Below are 16,034 nucleotides of genomic sequence, written 5' to 3'. Positions count from 1 at the left end.
GTTCTGTACCACGAGGGTGCTGGAAAACTGCAACAGGTTGTTCATGGAGGCAGCTGAGGCCCCATCCCTGGGGAGATTCAAGGTCAGGCTGGACAAGGGTCTGAGCAACCTGCTCTAGTGGAGGATGTCTCTGCTGGCTGCAAGGGATTGGACTGGATGCCCTCTGGAGGTCCTTACCAACCCAACCCATTCTATGATTCTGTGACCAGTACCAATCTGATCTGATGGCAAGAGTCAGAGCAAATAAGAATATTGTCAGGCCTCAGAAAGAACAAACACCCAGGCTGAGCTGAAGCCAAACTGTTCATTCTGAGAACAACAACCTGGACATGCTCCTCTTGCTGTCAGAATGGTAAAAGTAAAATCTAGAGAGCAGTCTAATGCTGAGTATTTTCCTGCTGCTTTTAGGAGTGGTACAATGAAAATGCAGGCAGCAGCTTCCTTCAGTGAGGTGGCTGCATGTCAGGTGTCAAGAACATTTTACTTCAGAGGTACGTATTTTAGTACAAGTAAAATGCAAATGCATGTTGAGGAGCACAGTGTCTGTAAGGAGACAAAAGTGGGAGACTTGTGAGCACTGCTCAGGCTGTTAGCCCTCCTTCCATCTGCAGCAGCCCCAAGCAGGAACTCCAGCTTCCTGGGGCTCTGCAGTCTGCTGCATCCAGAGTGTAGTTGTGTCAGCAACTTACTAAACACTCTGAATGATGCAGTGCTTTGCCATTCTACTTCTCATGGCTACACACAGCCTGCCTAAAGCTCACCCTAACCTTGCTTCTTTCAGCAGCTGACATGCTGAATTGCTTTGGCAGCAGCAGAGCCCACTCCCAGCTAGGCTAAGCTGGCAGCCCCAGAACTGCTGCTTCAGCCCTGGCAGAGGTAGGCATCCCTTAGCTTGCACCTTCAGGCTTTGCTAAGCAGCCAGCTTCACTCCCCACTGGGCAATTAGCATGCCACAGCCCATAATATCTTATTCTGAGGGAATGCACTAATGACACATGTTGGAATATTTGCCTAATTTATGTATCCCCTGGGAACATCTCTGCAGTCTTCAGGACCTAGGCAGATGTGGACTCAGGCAAAACTGCTTCTCAGAGGGACTATCACTGAGGAAATCTTGACACATTTGCTCCTCTCTGCGTTTGCTGTGGCAAAAGGCACCGAGAGGCTGCCCCAAGAGCCTGAGCCCGACCCAGCCATTCCCAGCCACACAGCCCCGTGCTGCCGGCGCAGGCCAGCCAATGGCTCCTCACACAAATGCACACAGGAACCCAATGAGTTCTCCTCCACCCATCAGACAGAGCTGAAGGAACCTCTGGCAGCCTCACCAGCAAAAGAGGAAATTCACCTTGCAGAGTTCACAGGCTCACAGGATGCCAGGGGCTGGAAGGGACCCAAAGAGATCACTGAGTCCAACCCCCTGCCAGAGCAGGACCAGACAACCCAGCTCAGGGCACACAGGAACACATCCAGACAGGCCTGGAATGGCTCCACAGAAGGAGACTCCACAGCCTCTCTGGGCAGCCTGTGCCAGGGCTCTGGGACCCTGCCAGGCAAGAAGTTCCCCCTTGTGCTGAGCTGGAACCTGCTGTGCTGCAGCTTCCATCCACTGCTGCTTGTCCTAGCCCAGGGAGCAGTGAGCAGAGCCTGTCCCCCCCTCCTGGCCCCCAGCCCTCAGATAGTTATAGACATTGATTAAATCCCCTCTCAGTCTTCTCTTCTCCAGACTCAGCAGCCCCAGGTCCCTGAGCCTCTCCTCATCAAGCAGTGCTCCAGGCCCCTCATCACCCTTGTGGCCCTCCCTTGGACTCTCTTTGCTTCAAAACTCTGTCAAAGTTCTCTCCAAATCACTCTCCTTCCCGAAATGACACCAGGCAGCAGCTCACCCTCAGGACAGAAATTCTTGCCAAGCAAAGTGCTTCTGTGGGGCCTCCCATATGCTCTACACTGCAGACATTTTACCCCTTCTTCAGTGGGTCATCTTGAGTGACCACCTAGTTGGACTGTTCCCTCCCAACCCCTAGCACTCTGTGATTCCATGAGTGCTGATGGTCACAGATCCAGAAGGATAAACAAATGGCCAGAAGAGTGGAATGAGAGTAGAATTCCAGCTAAATAATAATGTCAGGTTACCTAAAGAATAACTTAGCTTCTACTATATACACACAGCCAAATCTTCAGTACCACTGTGCCCCCCCCATCCCTTCTGCATTTCTAAGCCAGTTCTGGATTGCACTGCTTTAGATTCTCCAGAGCTGAGCTGCTGAGCAGCCACTGTAAAATGACAAAGTAAAAGATGAAGGCTACTGGACTGTCATGCAAATCACTCCATGCTAATACACCAGATACTCAAAGGAGCTGCCACCTGCCTCCTGCCAAAAGCAAGCAAGACTGCTTTGGGTTGCGTTGTTTCAGGCACAGACCGAATTTCCCCAGGCACCAGGCTGCCAAAGGCTGAACCCAGCTCCTCCTTAACAACCTCAGACAGGCACTTAGCTCCGCAGAACGAAGCCAGCGCCGCAACGTGGCAAACCTCGGCGAGGGCGCAGCCAGCGGCGGGCCCCTATCAGCGCTGCCTGTGTGACTGACAGGTGCCAGGGGAGGCAGGTGCCAGCTCTGGCTTTTCTACTTAAAGCTCTGTACATGGATTCTATTCCAAGCACCGACTTCAGGCAAGTAAATGAACCTCAATATTGCCCGTGGTACCGCAGACCCTTCTCCCCCCGCGGAAGGAGCGCAAGGCTCGTTCCTGGCCGAACCCCCCGTGCTCAGGGCACCTCTGCGTGCTGCCAGAAGTGAGAACAGGACTGTACCATCCGGCGTGGCCTGCTGGCTGGCTTTTTTACATTTGACGTAATCGTGGTCAACTGGAGTGGCTGTGTAAGGTGGGGATGTCAGACCTGGACCAGAGGAGGAGGGCAGGGAAGTCCCAGGGCCCGGCACTGTCCCGGCTGAAGAGTGAGAGTCCTCATCAATCATACAAGCCTTTTCTCTGGGAGGGGCAAGAGACAGAGAAGATCAGCAGTGCCAAGATGCCAGGGGCACACACAGGGAACAAAAGAGACAAATCAGAAGCATGGAATGGTTTAGGTTGGAAAGGACCTCAAAGTTCAGCCACTTCCAAACCACCCCCCCCGCAATAGGCAGGGACACCTCCCACTACAACAGGTCACTCAAGGCCTCATCCAGCCTGGCCTTGAACACTTCCAGGGAGGTTGTGGAGCACAGAATCACCCAATGTGATCAAAGATCACATTGGGTGATTCTGTGCTCCACAACCTCCCTGGGAAACCTGTGCCAGTGTCTCACCACCCTCAACCTATGCCAGTGTCTCACCACCCTCACTCTAAAGAACCCTTTCCTAACATCTAGTTTCAGTTTCCTCTCTGCCAGTTCAAATCCTTTCCTCCTTGTCCTGGCCTTACCAGACCATCTCAATAGTCCCTCCCCAGCCCTCCTAGAGCCCCCTTCAGATCCTGCAAGGCCACTCCAAGCCTTCTCTTCTCCAGCCTGCACAGCCCCAACTCTCTCAGCCTGGCCTCAAGCAGAGCTACTGCAGCCCTCTCAGCACCTTTGTGGCCTCCTCTGGACTGGCTCCAACACTTCCATGTGCTGCTTGTGCTGGGGGCTCCAGAACTGCCCCCAGGGCTGCAGGTGGGGTGTGAGGAGAGCAGAGCCAAGGGGCAGAATCCCCTCCCTTGCCCTGTGCCCACACTGCTCTGGCTGCAGCCCAGCACAGGGTTGTGTCTGGGCTGCACTCACACTGCAGGCTCCTGTTGAGCTTTTCCTCACCCCAGACCCCCAGGTCCTGTTCCTCCAGGCTGCTCTCAGCCATTCCTCACCCAGCCTGGATTTCTTGCAGCATCCCCAGTCCACTCAGCAGAGCCTACCAACCATACTACTCTCCACAGCTACCTGAAAGAAGCTTCCAAGGTACTAACTCCCAAGTAGCTAACAAAAGGACAAGATTAAATGGCCTGAAATTGTGCCAGGGGAGGTTAAGGTTGGAAAGTAGGAAAACTCTCCTTGCTGCAAGAGTGATCAGGGATTGGAACAGGCTGCCCAAGTCGGTGTGGGAGTCACCACCCCTGGAGGTGTTCAAATGTGTGGACATGGCACTTTGGGACATGGTTTAAGAGCTATGGTGGTGTTGTGAAGAAGGTTGGGACTGCTGATCCTAGAGGTCTTCTCCAGCCCTAATGATTCTAAGGCACTGTAACTGATGGGTTTCTAGCACAGGTCATATTCCTGCCTTGCCACTGGCCAACAGAAAAACATTCCTTACTTTGGAGTTGCTAAAGCAAGGATGAGGACTGAAGTGTCTAATGCTTTACAATCCAGACCATCTACCCTTCCACTGGTTAACAGGTGGAAAAAGTAATTAACTAATAAACAAAAGCAATGTCTTCAGAGTAGATCACAAGATCCAAATTGTTCTGGTTTTCCCTTCCCACTGGCTGAGAAGACCTCAGAGCAGTGATGTTAGTGCTCATGATAGCTGCACACTGCAGACAGCAGAATTCATTTTGCCCCTTGCTTTTGTTTAGCTTTCATTCAGCTTCATTTTCATCAGTTACTGTGCAGTAGTTTGTTTCAGTCCTAGAGATGAGCACTCACTTTTCTGCAACTTTTGGGGTGTTCTTCTCCTCACCCCTAGCAAATGGTCCCTCAGAAGCCTCTTTCATGAAGCTAAGCAGTATCTCTGCATCTACTCCAGAGTCTGACTTCCCCACCAGTTTCAGAATGGAAGCATGAAGTCGAAAGTACACCTGGAAAACACAAAGTGCATTTGGTCAGCAAAGAATTGACAGTGTTGCACAAGAGTCTCCTCTCTGCAGGAACTGGAGGAGTCAGCAAAGACAGTCACCTGCTGCCCAAACTGACCACACAGGACTCTTCCTGCCTCTCAGAGATGCTTGTCAATTACAAGAGTTGGAGACTGCAGAACCTCTCTTAACTGCAAGCTATGAACACAACAATGAAAGCAGAGCTGCTGCATCCCTGATGTGCTTTCACCAGACAGCACAGTGAGAGCAGAGGAGTTGTGACTACCACCCCAACTCATGCATGTATTTCTGCTTTCCCAGCTGTGAGGTGCTTCTGAAACCTCTCCAGATTTGATTTGGATAAAAACTGACTGAGTAGCTGAATCTGGAAGTAGAAAATCTGTCCAGGACCAAGGCTGTATACATAAGTGTCTTTAAAACAAAACCATCCTAAGTAAAGGACTGCATTTCATTCTCCAAGTCCACAGCTTCTCAGATTGCAATGGGTTGGAAGGGACCCTCAAAGGTCATCTTGCCTAACCCCCTGCAGTCAGCAGGGACACCTCCAACTAGAGCAGGCTGCCACATCAAGTATGATCCTGAAATGTCTGCAGGGATGGAGCCTCAACCACATCCCTGAGCAACCTGTTCCTGTACCTTACCACTCCCATTGTAAAGAGCTTCCTCCTGATGGCCAACCTAAATCTAGAGCCCCTCAGCCACGGCTGACCCCAGGACACCCCAGCAGCTGGCACCACTCTCTGCAGAGGAGGCAGCTTTCAGGCCCAAGCTTTTAACCTCCTGTTACCTCCAGTGCTTCCATGGCAAGTTCTGGTGGGTTATGGTAGTGAATCTTCTTAGGGTAGCGAGCAGCCTCCTCATGCAGGTAATGAGCTGCCTGCTTGTAATGAAGCAGGTAGACGACAGGAGGCTGCTTCTGCTTCTCTGCAATCTTGCCCAGCATGTAGTGAATAAGCCACTCCTCCTCGTCGCCGTCGCCCTCGCAGCGAGCTGCTGAGGTGAAGCACACTTTGGCTGTCTCCAGCATGCTGTCTCGGCGCTCCTCCATCTGTGCTTGGACCAAGCATGGACAACAGAACATCAGTGCACCGGGGCTGGGCTGGCAAACCCTAAAAACGCAGCCCTGCACATCAGCATGCACGAGCAACAGACAGCACTGCAAACACTGGCAACTGAAAAGACAGAAAAGGTGTCCAAAAGCATCAAGCACACGCTGAGGACCCCAGAACATGCCCCAAGAAGGCTTTCTGTTCGTTCTAGCAAATGCTGACACAAACCCCAGAATCAACCAGTAAGAAGGGTAAGAATGTGGCAAATAAATGTAAACCTGAAAGCAAACAAACACTGAATCACAGAGTGTCAGGGGCTGGAAGAGACCTCCAAAGCTCATCCAGTCCAATCCCCCTGTCACAGCAGCATCACCCAGAGCAGATTACACAGGAACACATCCAGGCAGGGTTTGAATATCTCCAGAGAGGGAGACACCACAACCCCCCTGGGCAGCCTGTGCCAGGGCTCTGTCACCCTCACAGGGAAAAAAAATTCTCCTCATGTTTACATGAAACTTCCTCTGCCTCAGCTTCCACCACTGCCCCTTGTGCTGTCCTTGGGCATCACCCAGCAGAGCCTGGCCCCAGCCTCCTGGCACTCACCCTGCACATATTTATGAACACTGATGAGGTCACCTCTGAGCTTCCCCTTCTCCAAGCTGAAGAGCCCCAGCTCCCTCGGGCTCTCTTCCTAAGAGAGATGTTCCATTCCCTTACCAACATAAACATCTAGCAAACCTGTCTTGCCCCTCCAGAGCTGTGATTATCTTAACTCCCAAGGACAGAAGAGCACTTAAAACATGAACAACTCCATTCTGCTCTTAGCTAGACCCCACCTGCTGCACCACTTCTGGGGGCAGTTCTGCTTTCCACTGCTTCAGCTGCCGGGAAGCAAAGGAGTGCAGGGCGTAGGAGATGGTGCCGTACTCGATCCACAGGGAGAGGTTGGAGCTGTCGATCTCCAGGGCTCGCTTGAAGCAGTTCAGGACAGGAGTGGAGTGCTTCCAGATTGGGCCATCACTTTTCAGCTCATTGGAGTTCAGCTTGTCCTGGATGCGACTTGCTCGAGCCAGAGCCATGCCAGCCCACGAGTCAAACCTAGGCGAGCAGGAGGACAGCACATGAACCCTTCCCCCTTGGCATGACACCGACTGAAAACCCAGGCTCATTTTGTTACTTCCACAGCTTCCTGTTCTTTTTCCATGCTCTCTCAAAAGAGATTTCTGCATCTCCCCTTCCTGTCAGAGCAGAACAGAGGCTGGAATGCCTACATCACACTGATTAGATTCAAATGCTTTGCTATCAAGTCCTGTCCCCAGTAAACCGTCACACATGAAAAGCAGGCCACAGAGCCACACATTGTTAGGGGCTGGCTGAAAGAAGTGGGAAGAAGGACTGCTGTGCAGCAGGGTTCAGCAGTACTGACCTGTTTGGACAAATACAAATGTCATGCATGTAAAATTTAATGGCCTTTGACTGTTCCTTGTTCTTGAAGTGATAGTCTGCCAGAAGATAGTAGAGCTCAGTCACCACTGGTGGGGAATAGTCTGCACCGTCCGGGAGAGAGGGGGCCTGAAAGTCAACAGAAGACAGCTCCAGATTCAGCCCTCCCTGCGAGATGAGCTGCTTCTGCCTTCTAGGGCAGGCAGCCTCTTGGTCACAGAACAGAGACACATTACATATGAAAACAGCAGAAGCATTCCACAGGTAGACAGAGCACTTACAAGCTCTCATGAACACCTCACACTGACTTCCTAGTAATTACTGCAGCATTAATTAAGACCACATCTTGCCATGCCAAGTCTATTTGGTGATGCCATTCTGATATTAAACACAACTACCTGCAGAAATCCAGCATCATGAAAGAAATCATTCCCCAAACTGTCAGAGTCAACAGAAAAACAGCCACAAGCACTTTCACTGCTTTCAATTAACTGTGTTTAAAGACAGGCAACTCGACCTTGCTGCATGTTCCTTCAATGTAGGCAGATACAGCATCCAGGCTCAGCATAGGTTTGTCTGTTCGAGGGACAATCGTAGCAGTCTTCTTCAAAAGGTTGGCCAAGTCAGCAGAAACTGTGCTGGTTTTGTAGCTATCAAATTCTGGAAGAGTCTTAGGCTTAAAATATTCAAACATGAACAAAGCATCTTCCCACGTTAGATCAACCTGAAGAGGAGGTAGAGGAGAGGTGAAAAATATTACCTCAGATTGCAGACTTGCAAAGCCTACTAATGCTGAGGTTCTGGGGCTTTCTAGTTTGGAAGGACAAAGAGACTGCTCTAGCAGGAAACAAATGAAACCTCCCAAGAACAAAATGAAGGCAGCATTAGCTCTGCTGCTCACTGCTTTAAAAGGCTAAGCTATGGGCTGTGACTTAGTGCAGCTCACTGAAACACAAAGCCATTCTTCCTCCTTAGCAGAAATGCCCAGGAAAGGCCTTTAAAAGCAAGAATCAATTGCAAAAATCTTCTCAGTTAGGCTTTGTGCAGCCAGGTCTAGGTAAGAGGTGTCCCTGCCCATGGTGAGGAGATGAGCTCTAAGGTCCCTTCCAAGCTGAGCCAGTCTGGGATTCCATGAATCCTGAGTGACACTGAGATCATGGCTAAGATATGGAGGAGAAAAGCTCTACATCTTCAAACTCAAATAAGAACAAAATACTGAATAATGACTAAATATGAAAAAGAAGAAATCAATAAAGGGGAAAAAAAGCCTTCAGACTGTTCAGAGAAAGGTACTCCCAAAATGTATTCCTCAGATTCCCCTTTCTTGAAGGGAGAAAAAAACATTTACAGTTCACTTCTGCTGGGCTAAGTTTTACTCCTGCTGTTCCTCTTGCTCCTTAAAGTGCATTTGGCTTGGTGCTCAAAGCAAGGAAGCTGCAGCACTCAAGATCAAATTGCCAATGATTGCAGTAACAACTGTTCAATCTAGAACTGCTAACATGTAACAGATTCAGTGCAGGGGGAAGCAGAGTGGAATCTATTTATGCTTCCCTTTCTCTCAGTCATTATCTTCATTTTTGTAGCAGGTAAATGTGTCAGAATTGACAAATATTCAGTGAGCAACAAGAGCAGCATTTGTGTATTGGAACCAGGTCTGCTCAAAGCAGCCAGACAATTGTTATGCTTGCAGGAAACCTCTTTTAATTCATAATTCTATGATTAGGTAAATGCCAAAACCATTGAAGGCTTTGGAACAAGATCAGTGATGTTCCAAAGCAGAGGACTGCTGACCTGCTTTTCCTGTCCCTTCCCTTCTGCAGTTGTTCTTCCTCCAAATTCAACTGAAGTGCACACACTGCTCAGTAACAGCTACCAGATATTTACTGTCACAGATTTCAAACCAAGCTACAATTTCATTTACTTGCATAATTTTAAACAGTGACACTTTTCACTCTCATAAACTGCAAGGTTGACTGCAGCTCTCTTCTCTCAAGCTGACTTTTTCCTCTCTAATTTTCCTCAAACGTGAACTTCTTCTCTGTTGAAGACAGGAAAGTCATGGCTCAATAACATCACTTTGTGGATAGGATCAAATGGCAGACTACTGTGAAAAGACAATAGCAGCATTTAATCACTGGGGCCAGAGCACCTCTGCTGTGAGGACAGGCTGGGGGAGCTGGGGGTGTTCAGCCTGGAGAAGAGAAGGCTCCAGGGAGACCTAATAGCAACCCTCCAGTACCCTCCAGCTACAAGAAGGCTGCAGAGGGACTGTTCCCAAAGGCCTGCAGGGACAGGACCAGGGGCAATGGCTTGAAATGAGAGCAGAACAGATTGAGATTGGATGTGAGGAACAAGTTCTGCACCAGGAGGGTGCTGGAACACTGCAACAGGTTGCCCAGGGAGGTAGTTGAGGCCCCAACCCTAGAGAGATTCAAGGTCAGGCTGGACAAGACTCTGAGCAACCTGCTCTAGTGGAGGTGTCCCCGCTGAGTGCAGGGGTTAGACTGGATGCCCTTTGGAGGTTCCTTCCAACCCAACCCATTCTATGATAGTCATAAAAGCTCCCATATTTTCTAACAAGTTTATGTTCTACAATATATGAAACCACAGAGACTTTAGAAGGAAATGAGTTATCTTTCTAGAAAACACATTAAGGGGCAGCAAAATACACTAAGGTGCATTACAGCCAAAGCAGAGCACATCCCTCAGCACCCCAGAGTATGCCACGGACATCAGAAAGCAGACCTCTTACCTGCTGTACTGAATGCTCCTCTAGGTACCTTGCTTTGCTTTTTTTGCTAGGGAAGCCATACAGACAATAGAAACACTGCTCCAAGGCTGTTTCCAGCTCTTCTTTGTATGGATGAGTATCCTCAGAAGTGGATGCTGCAAGCTCTTTTTGTAGTACCTGAACCTACAACATCAAAATTACCAAGGCAAAAAAAAATCATCTGCAATCTTTTGCCCAGTTAAACTGCTTCCACCTTGACCTCTTCCACAGACCTCTTCTTACATTTCCCCCCAATTGTTCCAGGAAGTCACACTCTGACTGCTGCTCAAGGACTTAACTGCACATTAACACCTCCTCACGCACATCACCTTCAGCCACCACTGAGCCAACGCACTCGAGCAGGCAATTCACCTACAGCCCATGATCATTTCATAGCAGCCTGGGAAGCACTTGTGTTTAGCACTGTCAAAGCTGTGCTTCTGTTCCCACTACCCATCTCATTTTATCTGTGTCTTTCCTTACCCTTCCAACACCCTCTGGTCTCTGAAAACTAAGTTTCTGTGCTCACTACTCCAGATGATATTTTAGTTTAAGAAGGCAGCAGTTCTGAGACTGAACAGTGAAGATTTTGCTCAAAGCCCTGGTGATGTTTGTGAAGATTTAGCAGCAAATTCATTCACAGCTCTCAACTACCTGTGGTTTACCCAGGTTCACAGGACACGCTAGCAGCCTCCCCAGGCTGCAGGCACAGGCATGGTAGACAGACAGAGATGGGCAGTGCTGTATCTGAGAGCAAGCTCACCTCTGGGAACATACCACCCTCGTGACAGTGCCTGAGCACTGGCACCAGCCCTCTGCACCCACAGCAGACTCATGGAAAGGCAGCTCAGGTGCACCAGCACTATGCTCCCAACAGCACAGAGACTGAGGACAATAGGATGCAGAGATAGTCCAATAGTCCTCAACAGAATCAGCCTCATTTCAGACGTTGTTCATTATCTCCAGCCCTACTGGGGTGAGCTGAACCCTGCAGAACCCCTCAGGCTCTCTGTGCCAGCCTTCCTGGATGTCTAAATTACTGTCCTAGACACACTGCTGCTCAAACGTGGAGCTAGATGGGATCTGGCACTGAGCTGTGCCTAATAAGCTCCAGGGAGTACTGAAAGAGAAATGAAGAGATTCCTGAGCAGCTGTATGCAGAACTAATGACAATTTTCTGCTGGCTGGAGGTAATAAACTCCAATGAAGTCAAGCTGAAGCTGTAAAGTGCCACTGAAATGCCACAGGACCACATTGTCTGGGCTCTGCCAGCAGCCAGGTGCTCTCCCAGGCTGTTAGCACCCTGCACAGGGAGAAGCTGACTGCACTTGGCTTTCTTGGCTAGGGATAAAGTGAGAAACCAGCAGTGCACACAGAATTATTCTCCTTCAGCCAGGTGCAATTTGTTTTCTTGTGTATCAACTGGAACTTGAGGAATAATCTTGGGAAGGTCAACAACAAATGGCAAATTCCTTTAATCCAGTTCCCTGCTATAGGCAGGGACAGCTCCCACCAGAACAGGTTGCTCAAGGCCTCATCTAACCTAGCTTTGAACACCTTCCCGGGCAATCTGTGCCAGTGTCTCACCACCCTCATTGGAAAGAACTTCTTCCTAACATTCAGTTTGAATCTCCCCTCTGCCAGTTTAAACCCATTCCTCCTTGACCTGTCATTACAAGACCTTGCAAATAGTCTCTCCTCAGCCTTCCTGTAGAATCCCTTCAGATACTGGAAAGCCACTATAAGGGATCCTTGGAGCCTTCTCTTCTCTAGAAGATGTCTCACATGTTAAATAGTATTCCCCTTTCCTCCTTCAGTCCATTGTTTTAAATCCCTTCTATCCCTGTGTGAAAGAAAAGTCGACCTGAATAGAACTGAGGCCGATTAACAGCACAGAACTGAGGCTGACTTACAGCACATGGGAGGAAACAACGGTTTGCACTGTGGTATCATGGCTGTCTCACCTATGCAGAACTGAGCAGAATCACTTATTAACTAAGTAGATTGTTCACTAATTCCCATCAAAGATGCTCTCACAGCACACAGCTTGCATTTCTTGTCTGACAAAAAGGCCTTTTGAGAAGGCAAAGCACTGCAGAGGGGTCTGGGATAACAAACCTTTGCTGTTTGGATTACACTGACTGCATCCTTAACGTCTTTGCCTGGGAGAAGGGAAGTGCATTAAGAAGTGGATTTTTACCACGAAGACAAGGCACTATAAACACTCTGATAGAACTCTGAAGCTGTTCCCTACTTTGAAAAAGAGATTGGCCCTTCCAAACTAATTCTCTCTACGATGTGAACACTTACATAGAACCTGAGAAGAGCACCATCTGAATTGCAGCACCAGGATCTTCTTCCCAAGTACTCGTGAGCAGTGTTCAACAGCATGAGTGAAGAAGGCAGCATGGAGGTATCAGGACTCACTGCAAAAAGAAGCCAGTAAATATCTGAGTTAAATCCAATCAACCAATGCTTCATCTGGCAAAAAAAGAAGCTTCCTTTGTGAGAAGGAAGTGATGTTTGCATACCCCCCTGGTCCCTTCAGCCAGCAAAGTTAAGATGCCAAACAAGTATTTTCTTGTGTACATTCCAGAGCTAGATGGCAAAGAGCTCAGCTCCAAAAGCTAAGTGAATAATGAACCCACCTTCTTCCCCCTGGGTCTGCTGCTGCTGGCAGCAGAGGGACCGAAAAGCATCCTCCTCATGCTGGATGATCCTGTGCAGGATAATCCATGGAAGCACTGAGGAGACATAGGGTTCCTTGGGCTCTTCCTGTACTGCCATGCTGCAGTCTATGATCTAACAAAGAAACAGACACCGCAAAGTGATGCAGCAGGTTTGTTTCCAAACCACCCAAATCTTAGCCCTGCAAGTGGGTGGCAACTGAGACAGCAGCTGTGTCACTCTGAGGCTGCACAGCACACAACATCTCTCTCCCAGTGCAGGCCCAGTAGGTTACCTGAATCAGGTTGTTTGTCAGTCGAACCAGGCTGGGTGTTATGGAGGAGTCACTCAGGATGCTGCTGACTGCTGATAATGAAGTGTCTATCCCTTTGAGCAGCTGTGTCACTGTAGCAACCCACTCTTCTTTAGCAGAGGTTGTTATATTAATCAGCTGCTGAATTGCTTCATTCAAGGCAACCTCTGAGTGTTCAAAGCACTGCTTAAAATCTTTCAGTTTGAGCAGGGAGTCCTAGGGAATGTGAAAAAAATCTCTTGTGAGGATGAAGAGGTTTATTCGAAGCCATGAACGCACAGCAGGGCACAGCTTATGTGGTTGCTTTAATGAAGTAACAGAATACTTGAGAGGGTAACACTGAAAAGGGACAGCAGGAGGTGCATGGACCCTGGATAACAAAAACAGAATCAGCATCTAAGTTTTAACAAAATTACCACTAGATCGTTCTGGGTTCATGAGAGATGCAAGAAAAATCTGCTGTGTAGGGAAGGATGTTCCTAACATCCAATCTACATCTCCGCTTCTCTAATCTCAAACCCTCATCCTGTCACTGCAGCCCTTTGCAAACAGTCCCTCTGCAGCCTTCTCATAGTCCCCTTCAGGTACTGGCAGACTGCTCTTAAATCTCCCTGAAGCCTTCTTTTCTCCAGGCTGAATAACGCCAGCTCCCTCAGCCTGTCCTCAAGGCAGAGGTGCTCCAGCTCCCTGACTGTCTTCGTGGCCCACTCTGGACCCACTCCATCAGGTCCATGTCCTTCCTGTGTTGAGGATATTCTACATTACACAAATCATTCACACACACACAGAGGATGTTTGGGGTTGGAAGAGACCCAAAGAGGTCACAGAGTCCAACCCCCCTGCCACAGCAGGACCATACAGTCTAGCTCAGGGCACACAGGAACACATCCAGACAGGCCTGGAAAGGCTCCACAGAAGGAGACTCCACAACCTCTCTGGGCAGCCTTCCAGTCAAGAAGTTCCCCCTTGTGTTGAGCTGGAACCTCCTGTGCTGCAGCTTCCTTCCATTGCTCCTTGTCCTATCCCAAGGAGCAAGTGAGCAGAGCCTGTCCCCCCTCTCCTGACCCTCAGATAGTTACAGACATTGATTCAATCCCCTCTCAGTCTTCTCTTCTCCAGACTAAGCAGCCCCAGGTCCCTCAGCCTCTCCTCACCAGGCAGTGCTGCAGTCCTCTCATCATCCTCCTAGCCCTCCCTTGGACTCTCTCCAGCAGATCCCTGTCCCTCCTCAACTGGGGAGCCCAAAACTGGAGGCAGTGCTCAAGATGGGGTTGCACCATTCACATGGTAGATAAGTTGTAAGTTTCAGAATGGTAAATCACCAGCAAAACTGTTCACAGCAGCCACAGCTAAGTGTGAAGCCTCAGCAAGCTACTCAGGTCTGTTTGAGTGTACAGGTTGCTGGGGCAGTTCCTGTGGGCCTTACATGTCTTGTATCTTTTGCCACATTCTCAGCTAGCAACAGCTGGCACAGTGCTCCTGATGTCAATACAGTTATGCTGCTCAGACCACTTCCAGATTTGGTTCCACATTTTAGTTTGTAAATAAGGTTTGCTACCCATTAACACTCACTCCAGGAGTCCTTTCATCCTCCTTTCACAAATGAGCCTTTACTAAAAAAGAGTTTGTAGGAGACAAACCAAACCTGCAGGAGAAGCAGCTGTGCTGGTCTCTCTGGCACAGATGTGACAAAGTCCAGATGTTTTGCTCTGCCATAGCCATTGAAGCACAAGGTTGGGCGAAGCAGATGCACCACTGCATTGTAATCCCCTGCCTCGTACAGCCGCTGGATCTCTTCCAAAGACTGGCATCTCTCCAGAGACTTCAGGTTCTTTTCAATCTGCAAGCATCCCAGATGGTACAACCCAACTCAAATTCTGGCTTTACACAGCTCTGACAGTCCTCCTAGGAGCTGATCTGTAAAGCTGTGGGAACTCTGCACTTACACCCAGCAATAGGAAGCAGGAAGCAAATTCCAGCTGTGGAACACTTCAGCCACTCTACAGACCCCTAATTACCATACACTGTATGACTTTAATGCTAGCATGATTTCAAACCTGGTTTTATTGGCCTCAGCTCCCCACTTCACACATTCCTACACTCCAAGAATGCACCTATCAGAGAGACTTCCAAGTGAAGGCAGAATCTCCTGTCTCGGAGCTCATCCCCCAGAACAGCACCAGGAAGAAGATGCACATCCCTTTGTGTGCACTGAAATTGCTAGAAGGAAAGCAGGCTGCCCAAGGGAAGAGCTCCTCTAAGAAAGGTGAAGTTTAAGAACAGAAAATTAAACGTTAATAGAATCAAATCCTAACCAGATGCCAAAACAACTTCAAATTGTACAGGACCAACACAGCCAGAAGTTACACTCCTGACGAGGAGGTGATGCCCTCCACAGCATCACTGAACCTTGCTCCTAGAAAAAAAATCTAGGACAGATCCTGTAAAATTCCATCACAAAAGAACTAATTCGTGGAACAGGGAGGGATGGAGTGGGGAGAAGCCACCTGCAGACAAACTCTTACCTCTTCTAAAGAAACAAGAGAGTCAACGTGGAGGTTCGGTAACCGGATCACGACGCTGCCCTCACTGCCGGCCTCAGCCTGCGCTGTAGAGGAGCTCTGCAGCATCTCTGTGCAGATATCATAGTTCTCGAGTGCCTGCTCCATGTCTCCCTGTAGAAACAGCAGAGAACAAACCAACCTAGAGTCCTGCGCAGCAAAGAGTTAAACATTTTCTGCATGCAGCCACTGCTGGGGTGATTACTGCACATCCTCCCCCAGGAAAAGCAAACCTAAGTGGCAAACTCAAACTGAAACATTATAAAAGAGCCAAAATCAGATGCTAAAAAGCAGCAATAAAGCAGCAAACCTTATCTGTGACTTTAATAACAGCTAAAACAAATCAGAGAGGGGAGAGTAATTAAACAGAGTCTGCTTCATTTTGGATTGTCTGGGACTTTGACATTATCCACTAGTCCAGGTACCAAAAAAATCCATGTTCTGCAG

The 16,034-nt window shown here is 49.0% G+C and overlaps 1 protein-coding gene across 5 annotated transcripts in view; it reads right to left on the bottom strand.

Moving 5' to 3' along the window:
• Positions 1 to 16,034, bottom strand: part of CABIN1 (calcineurin binding protein 1) — a 99,968-nt gene that overhangs the window by 72,749 nt on the left and 11,185 nt on the right. For 3 of the 5 annotated variants that reach the window (XM_064168865.1, XM_064168862.1, XM_064168863.1), the window contains exons 15-26: positions 15,552 to 15,701; positions 14,672 to 14,866; positions 13,009 to 13,242; positions 12,695 to 12,848; positions 12,357 to 12,472; positions 10,029 to 10,190; positions 7,794 to 8,000; positions 7,260 to 7,405; positions 6,670 to 6,931; positions 5,572 to 5,832; positions 4,615 to 4,766; positions 2,811 to 2,989 (exon numbers count right to left, since the gene is read on the bottom strand). In XM_064168865.1, the coding sequence (XP_064024935.1) occupies positions 2,811 to 2,989; positions 4,615 to 4,766; positions 5,572 to 5,832; positions 6,670 to 6,931; positions 7,260 to 7,405; positions 7,794 to 8,000; positions 10,029 to 10,190; positions 12,357 to 12,472; positions 12,695 to 12,848; positions 13,009 to 13,242; positions 14,672 to 14,866; positions 15,552 to 15,701 (2,218 nt within the window). The remainder of the gene's footprint in view (positions 1 to 2,810; positions 2,990 to 4,614; positions 4,767 to 5,571; positions 5,833 to 6,669; positions 6,932 to 7,259; positions 7,406 to 7,793; positions 8,001 to 10,028; positions 10,191 to 12,356; positions 12,473 to 12,694; positions 12,849 to 13,008; positions 13,243 to 14,671; positions 14,867 to 15,551; positions 15,702 to 16,034) is intronic. The other 2 variants (XM_064168864.1, XM_064168866.1) reach the window with 1 other exon arrangement.

This window comes from Pogoniulus pusillus, chromosome 30 (assembly GCF_015220805.1).
Source record: "Pogoniulus pusillus isolate bPogPus1 chromosome 30, bPogPus1.pri, whole genome shotgun sequence".
NCBI classification, from domain to species: domain Eukaryota; kingdom Metazoa; phylum Chordata; class Aves; order Piciformes; family Lybiidae; genus Pogoniulus; species Pogoniulus pusillus.
This window is presented reverse-complemented; position numbering and strand designations above follow the sequence as displayed.